The sequence below is a fragment of the Oncorhynchus tshawytscha genome, linkage group LG04 (assembly GCF_018296145.1).
Source record: "Oncorhynchus tshawytscha isolate Ot180627B linkage group LG04, Otsh_v2.0, whole genome shotgun sequence".
Classification (NCBI taxonomy): Eukaryota; Metazoa; Chordata; class Actinopteri; order Salmoniformes; family Salmonidae; genus Oncorhynchus; species Oncorhynchus tshawytscha.
Window position 1 is genome coordinate 11,483,519 of NC_056432.1, and position 23,364 is coordinate 11,506,882.

At 44.2% G+C, this 23,364-nt stretch overlaps 1 protein-coding gene across 1 annotated transcript; it reads right to left on the reverse strand.

Annotated features, from left to right (window-relative positions):
• Positions 1–200: 200 nt before the first annotated feature.
• Positions 201–2,546, reverse strand: LOC112246806 (transmembrane emp24 domain-containing protein 7). The gene is made up of 4 exons (XM_024415349.1): positions 2,451–2,546; positions 1,894–2,111; positions 1,514–1,759; positions 201–1,247 (listed from the first exon to the last, which is right to left on the reverse strand). The coding sequence occupies exons 2-4, from the start codon at positions 2,059–2,061 to the stop codon at positions 1,011–1,013; spliced, it is 651 nt and encodes a 216-aa protein (XP_024271117.1). The 5' UTR covers positions 2,062–2,111; positions 2,451–2,546; the 3' UTR covers positions 201–1,010.
• Positions 2,547–23,364: the final 20,818 nt, after the last annotated feature.

Here is a 23,364-nt window from a genome sequence, read left to right on the forward strand (position 1 = left end):
AAAAAACAATACTTGATCAGAGACCTGAGCAATGAGTGGATTTTAATGTATCAGCTATTCTTGATACTCTCTGATGAGAGCTCTCTGGACAAATGTTAGTGAACTATTCTACAGCGCAATATACATCCTAGTCCTGGATATAGACGCTGTACTTCAATAGTTCAAACCAATGTTCAATTGATTATAGAAGGTCAGAAAAATGGGTTTACCAGAAAAGGTTTATTCAGCTGTTCAAATAAGGAAACAATTCCTTGGAGTGGCAGCAGTGATGGCTGTTCAGAAATAATCATGAACAGTATACAAACCAACATTTTAAAAAGACCACACTGAAAAAGACCACACCATTAAAGAAATGCCTAACATAAATGAAATTAAATCATGTGCTTAAACCAGCTTCATATTTATCTGTTTTACCATTTACACCAAGAACAAAACACCAGTTACAATAAAGAGATTGGTTGAACTCCTGAAAATGCACCAAGTCAAAGCTCATCCACCCAAAACACAACCTCTGCTGGCCACGAGCTATGTTGACAAGTGGAATCTAAAATTAAAAACAAAGAACATGCTTACCAATTGTGTACTCGGTTGATCAGTTATTTTCATTCATATCAAAACAAAGTTTGAATTGAGCCATTACTAAGGAGGAAGTGAGAACTGTGTGCAAATACATTAAATTATAGTTTAAAGCAGAATTGTATCAAGTAGGTCTCAAATTAGAACTGCAAGACAGGCCACCAGTATGTTCATACATTCAGGAAAACAGTGTTGTAAAAAACAATGACAATATGCACCCACATAATAAATACGTTGTTACAATTCCAATATTTGCTAGATTTCATTTAGAAAATCCACTGGGTTTGTTAAAAGTAACTTCAAACCTGAACGTATATTAAAAATTCAAATTCCGTGAATGGCATCTAAAAAGCAAAAATCTGCCATGAACCGTTGTTGTTGTTGTTGTTGTTGTTGTAGTGGAGGAGGTGACTGGGATGAGATGCTGTGGGACGTTAGGATCCAACTCGCGTCGTGGTGGTCTTCCTGTCAGAGAAGAAGCTCCTCAGCAAAACTACCTGGCTGATGCTGACCACCAGCAAAATGAAGGCCTCTCCAATGGACCAGAAAGCCACTCTTGTGTTGAGGTCCTCGGCACGGCTGCGACCCTGACCCTCCCGCAGACGGAAATGTGTCTGATAGTCAATGACCGATTTCAGGGCCTCATGAATGGACACGCAGGCAGACTCCATCTGAAACAGAGGTATTTAGAGTTTAAAGATCCTTACAAGATCCTTGCATGTTTTGACATACAAGCACTGCAAATAACCAACCACTGTTTGTCAATGCACACTATTCCCACATGACATCTTCACCTAATGGGGCCCACTGAAATCCAATGACATTTCATACTGTTGTAGAGATTTAACCAATTGTTTTTTGGTTTGTTATTGAACTGCCATAAATCAATATCACATAGAAGAGCATCTCTCAACAATAGTCATTTTAACAGACCTACCTGGGTCAAAGCAGTGACCCTGTTCTCATTGGGGAAAAGTGGAGGATCCTCTCCAACTTGGAAATCAAAGTAGACTGTCTTGTGCGTGAAGGTGGAAAACTCATTGCTGAAGCAGAACTTGTATGTTCCATTCTTGGCAGCCGTGAATGTAAAGCTGTCGTACTGCTTCTTCATTTCTTTGTAAAGAACAGTACCATCTGCATCCTCCAGGCGACAGTCAACATCGTAATGCCCACCAGTGACAACCTGGACAGAAAATGTGTTGTTTAAAATACAGCCTATCCATTTCAATATAAAACTTGGTCCCATAGTGGTGGAATTATTATCAACATAAATTCCCATAACTCTATGTCATAATGTGAGGGCCTCAATTAACTTACCTGGAACTCAAGTGTACACTTGGTACCAACGGTAATATCTTCATAGAAACACTGTTTTGCGTTATCCGGAAGCTCAAATGTAAGCTCAGAGCCAAACGCCCATCCACAGAGCAGGTGGGCCCAAAGCACCTGCACAAACAGTCTGATTGTACCGTGATAACTGCACATCTTGGCGGATGGAAGATTGTCGATACTGTTAATTTTATATCGTTGTGGACCTGCAAACACAGAACATTTCCAGATAATCAAACAGATAACTACGTAATCTAATAAAAACGTACACATTGACAAACTACAAATAAAATAACAGAAATAGAATGGCAAAACAAACCCGGAATTCACAACTAACGTTAACTAGCTAACTTGCTATGCTAATGTAGCTGACAAGGCCGATTAACTAGGTATCCACTTCTATTAGAAATGTAGTTCGCAAAATGAAGTAGGTTTACAATTAAAAATTACAACATTTGTTAATGCGTATTGTTCTAATATTTTAAGGAGTCATTTAATAGCATACTATTTTTGTTAAATATTGTGTTTCGTCCAATACCACTCACCTCAAATCCCTCACCCGGAAACAAGTAGCTACTAAGAGACGTAGCATTAACGTCACTCCTCCGCGACGCTCGTTCCTCAGCCGATCTTCTTCTTCTTCTTTGGTGGGGTTCATGGGTGGTTGGCATCTAAATTTATGGTGCATTACCGCCACCTACTGTACTTGAGTGTGGGACAGAGACAGGGAGAAACTAAATCCTGCGTGCCAGCCGCGTTGCTCTTAAAAAGATAACAACATATTTGAGACTATATCTAATGACGTTCTACTCAATATAATCCTTAAACTAATTTCCCGTAACCCCTTCTCCCTCATACTAGATCTCATCCTCTCTCTTTCCCTCCAATAATGTCCCCACTGTATCAATACATGCTCCACTGTCTCGGTTTCCTGTTGGATGCTTTCCTATTACATGTAAGGTCTTATTCAAATGGCTGTGTCCCACCCTTAATCTTGTAAATATAGCCTTCTCTCTTCTGTCCCTTCCTGCCGTTCTCCCCTCCCCAACTTTCGTCTGCACTTGAAATAAATACCTGCCCGTGGTATCTCTAACCATTTCGAATCTAACTGTACCTTCTTATCTGTGCAATCCGGTTTCCAAGCTGGTCACGGGTGCACCTCAGCCACGCTCAAGGTACTAAAAGATATCATAACCGCCATCGATAAAAGACAGTACTGTGCAGCCGTCTTCATCGACCTGGCCAAGGCTTTCGACTCTGTCAATCACTGCATTCTTATTGGCAGACTCAACAGCCTTGGTTTCTCAAATGACTGCCTCGGCTGGTTCACCAACTACTTCTCAGATAGAGTTCAGTGTGTCAAATCGGATGGTCTGTTGTCAGGTCCTCTGGCAGTCTCTATGGGGGTACCAGAGGGTTCAATTCTTGGGCCGACTCTTTTCTCTGTATATATCAATGATGTCGCTCTTGCTGCGGGTGATTCTTTGATCCACCTCTACGCAGACGACACCATTCTGTATACATCTGGCCCTTCTTTGGACACTGTGTTAACAAACCTCCAAACGAGCTTCAGTGCCATACAACTCTCATTCCGTGGCCTCCAATTGCTCTTAAACGCTAATAAAACTAAATGCATGCTCTTCAACCGATTGTTCCCCACACACGCCCACCCAACTAGCATCACTACTCTGGATGGTTCTGACTTAGAATATGTGGACAACTACAAATACCTAGGTGTCTGGTTAGACTGTAAACTCTCCTTCCAGACTCATATTAAGCATCTCCAATCCAAAATTACATCTAGAATCGGCTTCCTATTTTGCAACAAAGCCTCCTTCACTCATGCTGCCAAACATACCCTCGTAAAACTGACTATCCTACCGATCCTTGACTTCGGCAATGTCATTTACAAAATAGTCTACAACACTCTACTCAGCAAACTGGATGCAGTCTATCACAGTGCCATCTGTTTTGTCACCAAAGCCCCATATACTACCCACCACTGCGACCTGTATGCTCTCGTCAGCTGGCCCTCGCTACATATTCGTCGCCAGTCCCACTGGCTCCAGGTCATCTATAAGTCTTTGCTAGGTAAAGCTCCGCCTTATCTCAGTTCACTGGTTCACCATAACAACACCCACCCATAGCACGCGCTCCAGCAGGTATATCTCACTGGTCATCCCCAAAGCCAACACCAGTTTGGCCGCCTTTCCTTTACAGTTCTTCACTGCAAATGATTGGAATGAATTGCAAAAATTGTTGAAGTTGGAGACTTATATCGCTCTCACTAACTTGAAGCATCAGCTATCTGAGCAGCTTATGGATCGCTGCAGCTGTACACAGCCCATCTGTAAATAGCCTATCCAACTACCTACCTCATCCCCATATTGTTTTTATTTACTTTTATTTGTTGCTCTTTTGCACACCAGTATTTATACTTGCACATCATCTGCACATCTATCACTCCAGTGTTAATTTGCTAAACTGTAATTACCTCGCTACCATGGCCTATTTATTGCCTTACCTCCTTACTCCATTTGCAAACACTGTATATAGATTTTTCTATTGTGATATTGACTACTTTTGTTTATCCCATGTGTAACTCTGTGTTGTTGTCTTTTGTCGCACTGCTTTGCCTGATCTTGGCCAGGTCGCAGTTGTAAATGAGAACTTGTTCTCAACTGGCCTACCTGGTTAAATAAAGGTGAAAAATATATATCTATTTTTTAAAATCTCTATTCCAATGCTCCTGCCATTTGTCCACCATCACTGTCCATATCAGGCTTTTTGCCTCTGCCTTGTACATTGAAACTACCACATCCACATCCCCACTACTTAGTGCTTGTTTTGCCAGTACATCAACTGACTCGTTCCTCTCCACTCCCACATGAGCTGGGACCCATGTAAATATTATCTCTATACCCATTTGTTTACTCCTGCCATGGGTTTGTATCACCTCATAAAGCGGGTCTTGTCTGCTACGTGATATAAAGGACTGGAGACTCCTTAACACTGCACATGAATCAGAGCAAATAACTACTCTTTCTGGCTTAACTTCCTCCTCCTACTGCAAGGCCAACAGCATGGCCATCAGCTCTGTCGAATATACAGCCAGATGATCTGTAATACGTTTCCTGACTTTCACCCCACATTCCTGCACTACAATGCTGACCCAGTACGTCTTGTCCTTGGATCTTTTGAACCATCTGTGTACATGGCCACAAAATCTTGATACACAGTATCCAGATGTCTCTTAAACAAATCAGATGGATCAACACCCTCCCTATCTTTCTGTAGTCTGTAGTCTTTCTGTAGTCTCTCCCATACTTCTAGATCTACTACTGGAGGTGGGAGTAGCCATTGTGGATTTACAGGAATAGCTACCGTTAAAGGCTAAACTCCCTTCCATACATTCTCATCTCCTTCACCTGGGTATTATCCACCCACCCAAAGCTTGTGTTCTGTCTTAGCTCATGTTCCCAGCATGCCTGTAAAATCCCTTTTGCAGGATGAGATACCCCATGTCCCTCTAGGTTGACCCAAATAATTCATTGCCAACTGCTGTCTCCTAATCTGCAATGGCATTTCCCCCATCACCACCTGTAGAGTAGCCACTGGGGACGTCTGAAATGCCCCAGTCCTTGTCCCTGTATGACATCTAGTCAAACCATACGCTATACTTCCATAGACTATTACAGATCGGATCAATACAACATATATGGTCTTCAATGAGGCATGCCCACCCCCCCACTCCATCCCTGTCAGACAGCGCATCACATTTAGTACCTTCTTACACTTTCCCACCAATCTCTCAATGTGTTCTGCCTAGGTCATTCTAGTATCAAAGTATACCCCAAGGAACCTGAAGGCACCGACCCTCTCCAATATTCTCCCATATAACCTCAAGCATACCTCATCTCCCACCTTCCTCCTGGTAAAGAACACTGTCTGAGTTTTCTCTACTGTTATGGGATTTTTTATGAATAATGACTAAATGAGGTATACTGCACTATAACTGGCAAGAATTCTACCCTGTCTTTGTTGTAGTGTTAAATAATGTTTGTTCATTAGGAAGGGGTTATTTGGCATGTACCTAGGAAGAAAGGAATGTATGTGGGGGTAGAAAGAGAACAGAGAGGGGCATTAACCTATGTTTGAACCGACCTGGCTGTAAATCTGGGGAGATCAGATAGGACAGGGAGAGTCCCTTCAGAGCTCTAGTATCTGGGGGAGCCTGGAACTGTCAGCTGAGTGGTTATAAACTGTGGTGAGACTCATGAGAAAATCCCTATGTTGGTGTGTATGTATGTGCGTAGGTTAGGATGGTATAAAAGGAATGTATTTGTGTAAACTGGAGAGCTCTCGCAAATAAATCTGGATCTGATCAATTGTGAGCTGGAAATTTTATTTAAGACCAGAACTTTACAACCTCTGGCTATCAGACAGATAAACATAAATTGGAATCTATGAACATTGATTACAAAATTACTTAACATCTACAGAGAACCTAAATCCCCACGTTAACTTCTTGGTGACAGGGGGCAGTGTTTTCATGTCCGGATGAAATGCATGCCCAAATTCAACTGCCTGCTACTCATCCCCAGACGATATGCATATTATTAGTCCATTTGGATAGAAAACACTCTGAAGTTTCTAAAACTGTTTGAATCATGTCTGTGAGTATAACAGAACTTATTTAGCAGGTGAAACCCCGAGGACAAACCATTCAGATTTCTTGTTTTGAGGTCACGCTATTTTCAATGAGTTTTCATTGGGAATCCAGGACCTTCTTGCAGTTCCTAACGCTTCCACTGGATGTCAACAGTCTTTAGAAATTGGTTGAGGTTTTTCCTTTGTGTAATGAAGAAGTACGGCCATCCAGAAGGAGGGTAACTTGAAGTGTACTGTTAGATAGAGGCGCCTGACCAGAAATCTAGCTACAGTTTGTTTTCCTCCTGTATTGAACACAGATCATCCCGTCTTCAATTGTATCGATTATTTACGTAAAAAAATACCTAAAGTTGTATTACAAAAGTAGTTTGAAATGTTTTGGCAAAGTTTACAGGTAACTTTTGAGATATTTTGTAGTCACATTGTACAAGTTGTAACCAGTGTTTTTCTGGATCAAACGCGCAAAATAAATGGACAATTTGGATATATATCGACGGAATTAATCGAACAAAAGGACCATTTGTGATGTTTATGGGACATATTGGAGTGGCAACAAAAGAAGCTCGTCAAAGGTAAGGCATGAATTGTATTTTTATTTCTGCGTTTTGTGTCGCGCCTGCAGGGTTGAAATATGCTTTTCTCTCTTTGTTTACGGAGGTGCTAACCTCAGATAATAGCATCGTTTGCTTTCGCCGAAAAGCCTTTTTGAAATCTGACATGTTGGCTGGATTCACAACAAGTGTAGCTTTAATTTGGTATCTTACATTTGTGATTTCATGAAAGTTTGATTTTTATAGTAATTTATTTGAATTTGCCGCTCTGCATTTACACTGGCTTTTGGCCAGGCGGGACGTCCCACATATCCCAGAGAGGTTAATGCCCACCACTCTACCTTAAGATGTTCAAATGTTCATAAATGACCAGCATGGTCGTATAATAATAAGGCAGAACAGTTGAAACTGGAGCAGCAGCACGGTCAGATGGACTGGCGACAGCAAGGAGTCATCATGTCAGGTAGTCCTGGAGCATGGTCCTAGGGCTCAGGTCCTCCGAGAGAGAGAAAGAAAGAGAGAATTAGAGAGAGCATATGTGGGGTGGCCAGTCCTCTTCTGGCTGTGCCGGGTGGAGATTATAACAGAACATGGCCAAGATATTCAAATGTTCATAAATGACCAACATGGTCAAATAATAATAAGGCAGAACAGTTGAAACTGGAGCAGCAGCACGGCCAGGTGGACTGGGGCAAGGAGTCATCATGTCAGGTAGTCCTGGGGCATGGTCCTAGGGCTCAGGTCCTCCGAGAGAGAGAAAGAAAGAGAGAAGGAGAGAATTAGAGAACGCACACTTAGATTCACACAGGACACCGAATAGGACAGGAGAAGTACTCCAGATATAACAAACTGACCCTAGCCCCCGACACAAACTACTGCAGCATAATTACTGGAGGCTGAGACAGGAGGGGTCAGGAGACACTGTCGCCCCATCCGAGGACACCCCGGACAGGGCCAAACAGGAAGGATATAACCCCACCCACTTTGCCAAAGCACAGCCCCCACACCACTAGAGGGATATCTTCAACCACCAACTTACCATCCTGAGACAAGGCTGAGTATAGCCCACAAAGATCTCCGCCATGGCACAACCCAAGGGGGGCGCCAACCCAGACAGGATGACCACATCAGTGAATCAACCCACTCAGGTGACGCACCCCTTCCAGGGACGGCATGAGCATAATTACTGGAGGCTGAGACAGGAGGGGTCAGGATCCGAGAGCCCCAGTAAGCCAGTGACTCAGCCCCTGTAATAGGGTTAGAGGCAGAGAATCCCAGTGGAAAGAGGGGAACCGGCCAGGCAGAGACAGCAAAGGCGGTTCGTTGCTCCAGAGCCTTTCCGTTCACCTTCACAGTCCTGGACCAGACTACACTCAATCATATGAAGAGATGAGTCTTCAGTAAAGACTTAAAGGTTGAGACTGAGTTTGCGTCTCTGACATGGGTAGGCAGACCGTTCCATAAAAATGGAGCTCTATAGGAGAAAGCCCTGCCTCCAGCTGTTTGCTTAGAAATTCTAGGGACAATTAGGAGGCCTGCGTCTTGTGACCGTAGCGTACGTGTAGGTATGTACGGCAGGACCAAATCAGAGAGATAGGTAGGAGCAAGCCCATGTAATGCTTTGTAGGTTAGCAGTAAAACCTTGAAATCAATACAGAAGTGGTTTGTCGAGATTAGTATGGAAGAACTTGACTGGCCTGCACAGAGCCCTGACTTCAACCCCATCCAACACCTTTGGGATGAATTGAAACACCAACTGCGATCCAGGCCTAATCGCCCAACATCAGTGTGCAATCTCGCCAATGCTCTGGAGCATTGGCTGAATGGAATCAAGTCTCTGAAGCAATGTTCTGCCATCTAGTGGAAAGCCTTCCCAGAAGAGGGGCGGCTGTTTTAGCTGCAAAGGGGGGACCAACTCCATATTAATGCCCATGATTTTGGAATGAGATGTTCGATGAGCAGGTGTCCACATACTTTTGGTAATGTAGTGTACTTCATACTCTCTTCAACTCCATGTTAACTTGTTGCCATTCTTTCTCCATGTCATGTGCTTCTTATACTCCCCTTGTTCTTCTTAGTCTTCCCTCTACCATTGCTCAAAATTATCAGATGAAGGGACCTCACTATGAGGGGATTTGATTAATGCCACAGGTAAACCGGTTTAGCATTGATTGCATTCGATTTGGAACCTGGCTGCCACCCGGACGTGTGCCAGGTGCCCCGTTTTGACAGCAAAGTCATCTCAAAACAAAAGTGAAGTAGGTTAAGCACGTGGAGTATTGAGTAGGATAAACACTTTACCTGCCATCCCAATGAAAACTCTTTTGAAAATTCGAACATACTGTATATTTACGGAAAATAGATGTTGTATGTTTCTGAAAGATGCACCATGCTGCCTTGTTGACAATATGACCGAGCGGGGCAGATTACTATTCGATTTGAGCAGGGCTTCGATTGGTCACGTGAAGGTTCCTACTTCCGGCGCCGACAGAGATGGCCGCCTCGCTTCGCGTTCCTAGGAAACTATGCAGTTTTTTGTTTTTTTTACGTGTTATTTCTTACATTAGTACCCCAGGTCATCTTAGGTTTCATTACATACAGTCGAGAAGAACTACTGAATATAAGATCAGCGTCAACTCACCATCAGTACGACCAAGAATATGTTTTTCGCGACGCGGATCCTGTGTTCTGCCTTACAAACAGGACAACGGAGTGGATTCCATGCAGCGACCCAAAAAAACGACTCCGAAAAAGAGGGAAACGAGGCGGTCTTCTGGTCAGACTCCGGAGACGGGCACATCGTGCACCACTCCCTAGCATTCTTCTCGCCAATGTCCAGTCTCTTGACAACAGGGTTGATGAAATCCGAGCAAGGGTAGCATTCCAGAGGGACATCAGAGACTGTAACGTTCTTTGCTTCACGGAAACATGGCTCACTGGAGAGACGCTATCCAAGGCGGTGCAGCCAGCGGGTTTCTCCACGCATCGCGCCGACAGAAACAAACATCTTTCTGGTAAGAAGAGGGGCGGGGGCGTATGCCTTATGACTAACGTGACATGGTTTGATGAAAGAAACATACAGGAACTCAAATCCTTCTGTTCACCTGATTTAGAATTCCTCACAATCAAATGTAGACCGCATTATCTACCAAGAGAATTCTCTTCGATTATAATCACAGCCGTATATATCCCCCCCCAAGCAGACACATCGATGGCTCTGAACTAACTTTATTTAACTCTCTGCAAACTGGAAACGATTTATCCGGAGGCTGCATTCATTAACGATTAAAACATTCCCTAACCAGAAACCGTGGATTGATGGCAGCATTCGTGTGAAACTGAAAGCGCGAACCACTGCTTTTAATCAGGGCAAGGTGTCTGGTAACATGACTGAATACAAACAGTGCAGCTATTCCCTCCGCAAGGCTATCAAACAAGCTAAGCGTCAGTACAGAGACAAAGTAGAATCTCAATTCAACGGCTCAGGCACAAGAGGCATGTGGCAGGGTCTACAGTCAATCACGGACTACAGGAAGAAATCCAGCCCAGTCACGGACCAGGATGTCTTGCTCCCAGGCAGACTAAATAACTTTTTGCCCGCTTTGAGGACAATACAGTGCCACTGACACGGCCTGCAATGAAAACATGCGGTCTCTCCTTCACTGCAGCTGAGGTGAGTAAGACATTTAAACGTGTTAACCCTCGCAAGGCTGCAGGCCCAGACGGCATCCCCAGCCGCGCCCTCAGAGCATGCGCAGACCAGCTGGCCGGTGTGTTTACGGACATATTCAATCAATCCCTATACCAGTCTGCTGTTCCCACATGCTTCAAGAGGGCCACCATTGTTCCTGTTCCCAAGAAAGCTAAGGTAACTGAGCTAAACGACTACCGCCCGTAGCACTCACATCCGTCATCATGAAGTGCTTTGAGAGACTAGTCAAGGACCATATCACCTCCACCCTACCTGACACCCTAGACCCACTCCAATTTGCTTACCGCCCAAATAGGTCCACAGACGATGCAATCTCAACCACACTGCACACTGCCCTAACCCATCTGGACAAGAGGAATACCTATGTGAGAATGCTGTTCATCGACTACAGCTCGGCATTCAACACCATAGTACCCTCCAAGCTAGTCATCAAGCTCGAGACCCTGGGTCTCGACCCCGCCCTGTGCAACTGGGTACTGGACTTCCTGACTGGCCGCCCCCAGGTGGTGAGGGTAGGCAACAACATCTCCTCCCCGCTGATCCTCAACACTGGGGCCCCACAAGGGTGCGTTCTGAGCCCTCTCCTGTACTCCCTGTTCACCCACGACTGCGTGGCCACGCACGCTCCAACTCAATCATCAAGTTTGCCGACGACACAACAGTGGTAGGCTTGATTACCAACAACGACGAGACGGCCTACAGGGAGGAGGTGAGGGCCCTCGGAGTGTGGTGTCAGGAAAATAACCTCACACTCAACGTCAACAAAACTAAGGAGATGATTGTGGACTTCAGGAAACAGCAGAGGGAACACCCCCCTATCCACATCGATGGAACAGTAGTGGAGAGGGTAGCAAGTTTTAAGTTCCTCGGCATACACATCACAGACAAACTGAATTGGTCCACTCACACAGACAGCATCGTGAAGAAGGCGCAGCAGCGCCTCTTCAACCTCAGAAGGCTGAAGAAATTCGGCTTGTCACCAAAAGCACTCACAAACTTCTACAGATGCACAATCGAGAGCATCCTGGCGGGCTGTATCATAAGGCTCCACCCGATGTTACAGGAAGGCCATAAAGATCATCAAGGACATCAACCACCCGAGCCACTGCCTGTTCACCCCGCTATCATCCAGAAGGCGAGGTCAGTACAGGTGCATCAAAGCTGGGACCGAGAGACTGAAAAACAGCTTCTATCTCAAGGTCATCAGACTGTTAAACAGCCACCACTAACATTGAGTGGCTGCTGCCAACACACTGACAATGACACTGACTCAACTCCAGCCACTTTAATAATGGGAATTGATGGGAAATGATGTAAATATATAAACAATGCTACCTTATATAATGTTACTTACCCTACATTATTCATCTCATATGCATACGTATATACTGTACTCTATATCATCGACTGCATCCTTATGTAATACATGTATCACTAGCCACTTTAACTATGCCACTTTGTTTACATACTCATCTCATATGTATATACTGTACTCGATATCAGCTACTGTATCTTGCCTATGCTGCTCTGTACCATCACTCATTCATATATCCTTATGTACATATTCTTTATCCCCTTACACTGTGTATAAGACAGTAGTTTTGGAATTGTTAGTTAGATTACTTGTTGGTTATTACTGCATTGTTGGAACTAGAAGCACAAGCATTTCGCTACACTCGCATTAACATCTGCTAACCATGTGTATGTGACAAATAAAATTTGATTTGATTTGATTGATTTGATTTGATTTGAAGGGCCATAGCCCATTTCAACCCGGGAAGCTTAATTGAACTCCCTCATAGACGACCTACTAACCATAGAAATATAATCCATAGAACGGACCTCCCCATTCAAGTCAATGATGGCATAATGGGTGGACTGGCAGCCATTTTGAGTGTACCCATAGGAGCAACGCTAGGTTGAAGATAACAAAGGTTAAGAAAAGAGGATTCTAAAATCCCATAATTCTTTACTTGAATGAGTAAGAATTGTAAACAATGATACCAGCAATGCAAGCAAAAATGACTGTAATTGAATGGTAGCAGTAGCCTATTGAAAGTTAGACATCAAAGTGAACAATAAATATTTCAGCTAGCTTCTCAACGAACACAGAGCATAACTGCTTTACTGTCATTCTATTCAAATATGTTTTTTAAATGATCTACAGCCACTTTAAATCAAATCTGCCAAACTAACCCTGATTGAGATTACTATCCTACCTGTGGTAGATTACGGAGACATAATTTATAGATTGTCAGGTAAGGGTGCTCTCGAGATGTTCTTTACCATTCGGCCATCAGATCTGCCACGAATGCTCTGTAAACTGGTCATCTCTGTATACCAGTCACAAAGACCCACTGGTTGATGCTTTTTTTTTTAAGCTCTTAGGCCTCACTCCCCCTATCCGAGATATTTACTGCAGCCCTCATTCTCCACATACAACACCGGTTCTGACAGTCACATTCTGTTAAAGGTCCCCAAAGCACACAAAGCACTCGTCTTTTCAGTTCGCTGCAGCTAGCGAATGGAACGAGCTGCAACAAACACTCAAACTGGACAGTTTTATCTCAATCATGGACACTCCTACTGACAGATGTGGCTGCTTTGCGTGATGTATTGTTGTCTCTACCTTCTTGCCCTTTGTGCTGTTGTCTGTTCCCAATAATGTTGGTACCCTGTTTTGTGCTGCTACCATGTTGTGCTGCTACCATGTTGTGCTGCTACCATGTTGTGTTGCTACCATGTTGTTGTCATGTTATGTAGCTACTATGCTGTATTGTCATGTGTTGCTGCCATGCTATGTTGTTGTCTTATAGGTCTCTCTTTATGTAGTGTTGTGTTATCTCTCTTGTCGTGATGTGTTTTGTAGTATATTTTTTAAATTTTATTAGAATTTTTAATCCCAGCCCCCATCCCCACAGGAGGCCTTTTGCCTTTTGGTAGGCTGTCATTGTAAATAAGAATTTGTTCTTAACTGAATTGCCTAGTTAAATAAAGGTTGTGCCAAATACAACAGGTGACCTTGCAGTCAAATGCTTATTTACAAGCCCTTAACCAACAATGCAGTTTAAGAAACATAGTTGTTAAGAAAGGTTTTACAAAATAAACTGAAGTAGAAAAAATGTAATATAAAATATATGAAGTGACTATGCATAGGTAATAAACAGAGAGTAACAGCAGCGTAAAAATGGGGGGGGTTGTCATGCCCTCTTCACGACTGTCTTGGTGTGTTTGGACCATGATAGTTTGCACTTTGTCATGTTTTCAATGCCAATCCTGTAGCATCCTGCAACGGCGCTGTCAGTGATCCCATCAATAATTTGTTTATTTTTCAAACGTGTCCTTCAGTCTGGAGGAGTTTGTGGCAGGGGTGAAAAAGGTTTCCGATTCTCTGTTGTCTGGGAGAGAGGCAGCCTGGAAGCTACTCCTGCTTCGTCAAGACTCTCGTAGTGTGGAAGATTATGCGGTTGATATACGTACGTTGGCCGCAGAGAGTGCCTGCAGCCAGGGAGTGCCAGCTGCCCGTTCCCCAGTCCTGGAATGGGCTCATTCCTCCAGACATGCCTGCCACCCTGGCTCCCGTCGGACCCTGGCCTTTGTGCAACAGAGTTTTTGGTGGCCCACCAATGTGCCAGACGTCTCCGAGTTCATCACCACCTGCATTGTTTGTGCTCCTTCAACCACTTCCTGTCCCTCACTGCCCCTGGTCTCATATATCACTGGACTTCGTCATTGGTCTCCCTCCGTCAGATGGCAACACCACTACATAGGCTACTAAATACATACTTTGACCACACAATACTTTCTGATTTCAGCTTTGTTGAAGAAAAAAAAAAGTTTTGTAATCCCCTCTAGATGGTGCCAGTATTCTGTAAATACCTCGGCCTCTGTATTTAAAATCTCCATCCACCAGGGGGTGCAAATCAACATCTCATCGTTGAGTTGGATACTAAAGTTGGACACCATAAGCACTTACTTAAGACGGTGAAAAAAAATAGTGCTTTCTCTTCGTGTTTCCCTTGTGGCCAGATAAATGTATCAGCCTCCATTGTCACCTTGTGCTTCTTTTCACAACACTAGTACATATTTTGCGGTGCATAATAGGGCCAACATCACAAACATGTTTGTATTTTCTGGTAACTCAATACTGCATTTTGTCAGTGTCATTGAAAAAGAGGGCATTTTACGATAATGTTTTCCTGTAAAAATGATCATCAGTCAAGACATTTGCATTTGCAGTGATGATGATTATGATTATTTTAACCTTTATTTGCCCCAAACATAACACTTTGTATTCAGTACAAAAGGGTAATTGCTTTCGCCACATCACTTGCAGCATTATTTTACTGCCTTGTTGCAAAAAAGGATGCATATTTTTGTTCTGTAAGAGATTCCTTATTTTCACTCTGTCAATTAGGTTAGTATTGTGGAGTAACTACAATATAGTTCATCAATCCTTATTATTCTCCTATCTGAGCCAATAAACTCTGTAACTGTTTTAAAGTCCCCATTCGCATCATGGTGACATCCCTGAGCGGTTTCCTTTCTCTCTGGCAACTGAGTTAGGAAGGACACCTCTGGCTTTGTAGTGACTGGGTGTATTGATACACCATCCGAAGTGTAATTAATAACTCACCATGCTCAAAGGGATATTGAATGTCTGCTTTTTTAAACTTTTACCAATCTACCAACAGATTACCGTCTTTGCGAGATATTTGAAAATCTCCCTGGTGTTTGTTGTTGAATCTGTGTTTGAAATTCACTGTTTGATTGAGGGACCTTACAGATAATTGTATGTGAGGGGTACAGAGATGAGATAATCATTCAAAAATAATGTTTAACATTATTGTTTCTCACAGAGTGTGTCCATGCGACTTATCAGGTGACTTGTTCAGGACATTTTTACTCCTGAACTAATTTAGGCTCGCCATAACAAACTGGGTTAAAAATTAATGACTCAAGATATTATAGATTTTCATTTTATATATGTTTTATACACATTTTGAAACAGATAATTCCACTTTGACATTATGTAGAATTGTGTGTCAGCGAGTGACAGAAATGTCTAAATGTAATCTATTTTAAATTCAAGCTGTAACATAACCCCAAAAAATGTTTGTAAGTCAAGAGGTGTGAATACTTTTCGAAGACACTGTATACTACTCCACCCATAGACTTTCTGTTTCTCTATGAGGTTTGTCGGTAAAGCCTTTCTGTTTCTCTATGAGGTTTGTCGGTAAAGCCTTTCTGTTTCTCTATGAGTTACATACAGAATATCAGCCTCTTTGGGCTCTTGTCTGCATTGCATTTCTTGTTTCCACCTGAACCTACTGTCACCAGTAAAGCCACTGTTTCACCTAACCCATCTGAGCTGCTGGAGGACGCAGACCTCTAGAGGCTAATGCTGGTGGTTATTCAGGACACACTCATACTACCCCTCCCATAGACTTGATACTTTCTGTTTCTCTATGAGTGTTTTGGGAGATTGGCTAATCATTTTGCCAGTAAATGGGCCAATCATTTTGTCAGCACAGTAGTTTTCCTATAAAGACTAAACATTTAATTCAGGACAATCTTGATAAGTGACCAGTTCTATTTGCATCCATACATTGGAAGCGTCCAGCAAGGTTTTGTCGGTGTTATGAATAAGAAGGAATTTTAAAATAATGTTTTCCTGAACAAAATTATCAGCAGTCAAGACATTTGCATTTGAGGTGATTGCGATTATTATTATTTTAACCTTGATTTGCCTGTCACATCCTGATCTGTTTCAACTGTCTTTGTGATTGTCTCCACCCCCCTCCATGTGTCGCCCATCTTTCCCCCTTATCCCCTGTGTATTTACACCTGTGTTCTCTGTTGGTCTGTTGCCAGTTCGTCTTGTTTGTCAAGTCAAACATTGTTTTTGTTTCTCAGCTCCTACTTTTTCCAGTCTCTCTTATTCTCGCACTCCTGGATTTGACCCTTGCAGATAATTGTATGTGTGGGGTACAGAGATGAGATAGTCATTCAAAAATAATATTAACATTATTGTTGCTCACAGAGTGAGTCCATGCAACTTATTATGTGACTTGTTCATGACATTTTTGCTCCTGAACTAATTTAGGCTCGCCATAACAAACTGGGTTAATAGTTAATGACTCAAGATATTATAGATTTTCATTTTATATATGTTTTATACACATTTTGAAAAAGATAATTCCACTTTGACATTATGCAGAATTGTGTGTCAGCGAGTGACAGAAATGTCTAAATGTAATCAATTTTAAATTCAAGCTGTAACACAACCCCAAAAATGTTTTTAAGTCAAGAGGTGTGAATACTTTTGGAAGACGTTGTTTACTACTCCACCCATAGACTTTCTGTTTCTCTATGAGGTTTTGAGCGAAGCTTGTCTTTTTCTCTATGAGGTTTGTCGGTAAAGCCTTTCTGTTTCTCTATGAGGTTTGTCGGTAAAGCCTTTCTGTTTCTCTATGAGGTTTGTCGGTAAAGCCTTTCTGTTTCTCTATGAGGTTCGTGGGTAAAGCCTTTCTGTTTCTCTATGAGGTTCGTGGGTAAAGCCTTTCTGTTTCTCTATGAGGTTCGTGGGTAAAGCCTTTCTGTTTCTCTATGAGGTTCGTGGGTAAAGCCTTTCTGTTTCTCTATGAGGTTCGTGGGTAAAGCCTTTCTGTTTCTCTATGAGGTTCGTGGGTAAAGCCTTTCTGTTTCTCTATGAGGTTTGTCGGTAAAGCCTTTCTGTTTCTCTATGAGTTACATACAGAATATCAGCCTCTTTGGGCTCTTGTCTGCATTGCATTTCTTGTTTCCACCTGAACCTACTGTCACCAGTAAAGCCACTGTTTCACCTAACCCATCTGAGCTGCTGGAGGACGCAGACCTCTAGAGGCTAATACTGGTGGTTATTCAGGACACACTCATACTACCCCTCCCATAGACTTGATACTTTCTGTTTCTCTATGAGTGTTTTGGGAAATTGGTTAATCATTTTGCCAGTAAATGGGCCAATCATTTTGTCAGCACAGTAGTTTTCCTATAAAGACTAAACATTTAATTCAGGACAATATGTTGTGGAATATATTTTCAGTAAACTGGTGTTGCTCAGATTATTTTTGGTTCTACAGTGACGTTCAATGACGTTTGACTATATTAGCACTCTAATTTGTAAAAAATATTGATAAGTGACCAGTTCTATTTGCATCCATACATTGGAAGCGTCCAGCAAGGTTTTGTCGGTGATTGCGATTATTATTATTTCAACGTTGATTTGCCTGTCACATCCTGATCTGTTTCAACTGTCTTTGTGATTGTCTCCACCCCCCTCCATGTGTCGCCCATCTTTCCCCATTATCCCCTGTGTATTTATACCTGTGTTCTCTGTTGGTCTGTTGCCAGTTCGTCTTGTTTGTCAAGTCAACCATTGTTTTTGTTTCTCAGCTCCTGCTTTTTCCAGTCTTTCCTTTTCTCCCCCTCCTGGTTTTGACCCTTGCCTGTCCTGACCCTGAGCCTGCCTGCCGACCTATAACTTTTCCCCATTATAGACCTCTGCCTACCCTGAGCTTGCATGCCGTCCGCTTTCGTTGCCCCCCCTCTGGTTTACTGACCCCTGCCTGATTTGACCTGTCTATTGCCTGCCCCCGTTGGATTATTAAACCATTGTGAATTCGACGTTGTCTGCATCTGGGTCTTACCTTCATACCTGATAGTACGAACTGGCGATGACTGACCCAGCAGACCCGGGTCAGCTGCGCAATGCCATCTCCTCCCTAGAAGCCTCCATTGGTAGGCAGGAGGAATTGTTTCGTGGTCTTTTGGATGGGGTCCAAATGTTGCCTGAGCTCCATGACCGGGCATTGGACATGCTGCTGGAGCATTTCCGCGGGTTGTCCTGGGGGCAGTCTGCCACGGTGGTAACCCCACCTCCCCTTACTAACTTGGCGGTTAGCAGTGCCGTCCCACCGGCCACTCCACCTTCCCGGGAGCCCTGTTTACCTCCCCCGGAGCGCTTAAATAGAGAGCCGAGCACCTGTCAGGCATTTTTACCCTCATTTTCGAGCTTCAGCCCTCCTCCTCCCCCTCGGATTGTTTCAAGATAGAAAGCCTACCTATTCACGTTAATCTGGGAGGGCTCTCACCTGGGCTACCGCTGAATGGGAACAACAGACGGTCATGTGCATGAGTCTGGATGGGTTCGTGGGAGAGGTGATGAAGTTTTTTGATGCCCCGTGCTCCGGGAGAGAAGCTGCCTGGAAGATAATCAAGCTCCGGCAGGACGCCCGCAGAGTGGCCGGACTATGCGGTGGATTTCCGCATGTTGGCAGTGGAGAGTTCGTGGCACCACGAAGCACTGTTCGACGAGTTCATGCAAGATGTTTCGAAAGAGGTTAAGGACGAGCTTGTTGCTTGGGAGTTACCCACGGATCTTAAGTCCCTCATTGCTTTCACCTTCTGCATCGATGGGCGATTGCGGGAACGACGGATGGAGAGGAAATTCGATTTCGCTCGCACCTCCAGGGATTCCACCTCGCCTCCGAGTCATCCTGGATGTCCCCGGTGGTCCTGTTGCCGAGTGCACCCAAGGTTTCCAGACCTTCCTCGAGAGTCACCGAAGACTGCTGTGGCACTGTGTCCCGAGCCTATGCAACTAGGCAGAGCTGAGCTGTTGCCAGCGGAACGACAATACATGATCAACACAAGGAGCTGTCAGTTTTGCGGTACTTTTAGACATTTTAAGTCCTCTTGCCCGGTAACAGAACAGGCCTCACCAACTCCCCTGCCATGTTCCAGGCTCTGGTGAATGATGTTCTCCACAACATGCTGAACCTGTTCGTATTTGTCTACATTGATGACATCCTCGTCTTCTCCCGCTCCCCCATGAACACGTGCTCCACGTCCGACAGGCTTTCCAGCGCCTTCTGGAGAACAAGTTGTTCATTAAGGCAGAAAAGTGTGAGTTCCATTGCTCCACCATTCCCTTTCTGGGCTACATCATCTCTGCTGGGAGTGTCCAGATGGATCCCGAAAAGGTGAGAGCGGTTGTGGATTGGCCTCAGCCTACATCCAGGGGGCAGCTGCAACGCTTACTGGGTTCTCCAACTTTTATTGCCGCTTTATCCAGGGTTACAGCACCCTGACCTCCCCCTGTCTGCACTCACCTCTACCAAGGTTCCGTTCTTATGGTCCTCTACCGCTGACCGGGCGTTCCGGGACCTTAACCTCACTAGCGTAGGGGGCACTATTTTCACCTCCTGATGAAAAGCGTGCCCAAAGTCAACTGCCTGTTTCTCAGGACCAGCAGTTAGGATATGCATATAATTGGTAGATTTGGATAGGAAACACTCTTGTTAGAATAATGTCTGAGTATTACAGAACTGATATGGCAGGCGAAAACCTGGGAAAATCAATCCAGGAAGTGGGATTTATTTTATTTTTGTCGTTTTCCATTGACTTCCTATACAGATTCCATTGACTTAGGACTCAAATTGCACTTCCTATGGCTTCCACTAGATGTCAACAGTCTTTAGAAATTGTTTCAGGCTTGTATTCTGAAAAATGAGGGAGTAAAACCACTTTGAATGAGTGGACCATTCAGTGTCCCAGAGATTTTTGGATATAAAGATATTTATTGAGTAAATGGGAGTCTTGTGATTGCCACCATATGAAGATCAAAGGTAAGTGATTTATTTTTTGTAACTGTTTGTAATGATTTGTCTGCTGGGTGTTGTTCTCTGATAATCGCATAGATGCGTTCGCAGTGAAGCCTTTTTGAAATCTGAGCCCGTGGTTGGATTATCAAGAAGTTAATCTTTAAACCGATGTATAAAACTTGTATGTTTTAATTTTTATAATGAGTATTTCTGTTTTTGAATTTGGCGCTCTGCAATTTCACTGGATGTTGGCCAAGTGGGACGGAAGCGTCCCACACCCCCTAGAGAGGTTAAACACCGCTTCACCACTGCTCTTATAGTGGTTCATCTTGACCCGTTCCGCCAGTTTGGAGTGGAGGCCGATGCTTCGGATGTCGGATTGGTGGCTGTTCTGTCCCAACATCCGGAACATCCGTTCATTGTGTGGACCGACCACAAAAACCCGGAGTATCTCCGCACCACCAAGCGCCTGAACTCCAGGCAAGCGAGAGGTGCCCTGCTCTTTTTCCGGTTCAAATTTCCCCTCTCCTACCGGCCGGGGTCTGTTACGCACGCCTCTATGAAGAGGGATCGCAACACCCTGCTACAACTCAACTCTCCGTGAAGTGAAAGAGTTATGGACTGTAGGTGCGAGTAAGGATGACAAAAGGCGGAGAATTGTAATGTCTACAATGAATTTATTTAGTGACACGGTAATTTTTGGGAAAAGAGGCTGGACGGAACCAAAGCAAAGAAAGTAAATATCAAAGCCCCCTCTCCTACCTTACCTGCCTACCCACTAACTTAGCACCGGCTAGTGCGCTAACCAAATTACAGGTGGTGGTCCTCCCAGGTCTTATCTAGTGTGCCTAGACAGTGAATATACTACGGGTATATGTATGCCCGCAGGCCTCTTGCCTAAGCACTCCCTAGGTGCCTTCCCCTTCTCCCCTGGGAACAAATGAAACAGAATTATCCAAATGTAATTAAACAATTTCAAGAATCAAAAACACAGTTCAATGAGCACACACATACTTCAAATCAGTGGCTACAAAAATACTTAACAAAACCTGTCTCTGAGCCACAACCAAGACAGGACATCAAATCATCTTTCTCTCAGCAACAACCACAGAACATAACCATCTCTGTTAGCAACAACCAACATAATGCCCCTCAGCCATCAACCTCCTCTCTCAGTAATGATCTCACTTCTGAGGAACAGAACACTGACTTATATAGCTTCAGAAGGAATTGGTAATTGGAGACAGCTTTGTCCTGACGAGGGGGTGGGGTCAGCTCTCCAATCATCAACGGGGCCGACCAATTAGCTGCTTGGGGAGAATTCAGGAAGCCATCCTGAAACACACACCTCACAAACCACAACACAGAAACTGGGGAATGCAACAAGGTCTAAGATCGTCAAGCCGGATACCCTGTCTCGCCGCTATAACCCTATGGTTACCACCCTGGAGCCCAAGACCATCCTTTCCAACTCGTGCCTGGCGACAGCACTCAGCTGGGGTATAGGGAAACAGGTACGGGAGGTTCAGCGGTCCCAGCAAAACCCTGGGGGGATCCCGGATAACCAGATGTTTGTGACTGACGCTGTCCACGGTCCTGGAGTGGGCCCATTCCTCCAGACTTGCCAGTCACTCGGGCTCTCGTCGGACCCTGGCCTTTGTGCGACAATGCTTTTGGTGGCCTACTATGGTTCCAAATGTTGCCGAGTTTGTCATTGCCTGCACAGTCCTCGCACAGAACAAGACTCCTCTGCAAGCTCTGGCTGGTCATCTCAAACCACTGCCTGTCCCTCACCGTCCCTGGTCCCATATATGCCTGGATTTTGTCATGGGTCCCCCCGTCTGAGGGCAACACTGCCATCCTGACTGTGGTCGACCATTTTTCCAAAGCCACTTCATTCCTCTCTCCAAACTACCCTTGGCCAAGGAGACGGCCCAGTTTATGGTGCAGCACGTCTTCTGGATCCATCAATTCCCGGTGGACATGGTCTCCGACCGGGGTCCGCAGTTCTCGTCCCAGTTCTGGAAGGCGTTCTGCACTCTCATTGGTTCGTTGGACAGCCTGTCCTCCGGATTCTACCCCCAGTCCAACGGCCTTGTCGGAGCGAGTAAACCGGGACTTAGAGATGACTCTTCGCTGCCTAGTCTCGGCCAGCCTGTCCTCCGGATTCCACCCCCAGTCCAATGACCAGTTGGAGCGAGCAAACCAGAGCTTAGTGACGACTCTCTGCTGCCTAGTCTCCGCAAACCCTACCGCCTGGAGTCAGCAACTGGTTTGGTTTGAGTACGCTCGTAATACCCTTTGCTCTGCCATGGGTCTCTCTTCTTGGCTATGAAATCTTAGAATATAACAAATTTATTCAGTATTTTTACTCAAACTCATACTGTAACCTATATTATACAGTTATGCTAATTCTGACACTATAGCCATGAAGTGAACATTATTCATCCACTTGTCTTTGCTGTTGCTTGTGTACTTGATGTACTTTGGTGCAAGACCAAAACCCTGCCCATTATATATTTCTGATCCACCTCTACGCAGACGACACCATTCTGTATACTTCTGGCCCTTCTTTGGACACTGTGTTAACTAACCTCCAGGCGAGCTTCAATGCCATACAACTCTCCTTCTGTGGCCTCCAACTGCTCTTAAATGCAAGTAAAACTAAATGCATGCTCTTCAACCGATCGTTGCCCACACCTGCCGCCCATCCAGCATCACTACTCTGGATGGTTCTGACTTAGAAATGTGGACAACTACAAATACCTAGTTGTCTGATTAGACTGTAAACTCTCTTTCCAGACTCGCATTAAGCATCTCCATTCCAAAATTACATCTAGAATCGGCTTCCTATTTCGCAACAAAGCATCCTTCACTCATG

Coding starts and splice junctions, on each gene's coding strand:
- LOC112246806 (XM_024415349.1), bottom strand. CDS start 2,061: ATGTGCAGTTATCACGGTACAATCAGACTGTTTGTGCAGGTGCTTTGG. Junction 1,760..1,893: donor AGTGTACACTTGAGTTCCAG/GTAAGTTAATTG, acceptor TTTTCTGTCCAG/GTTGTCACTGGTGGGCATTA. Junction 1,248..1,513: donor GGGTCACTGCTTTGACCCAG/GTAGGTCTGTTA, acceptor CCTCTGTTTCAG/ATGGAGTCTGCCTGCGTGTC.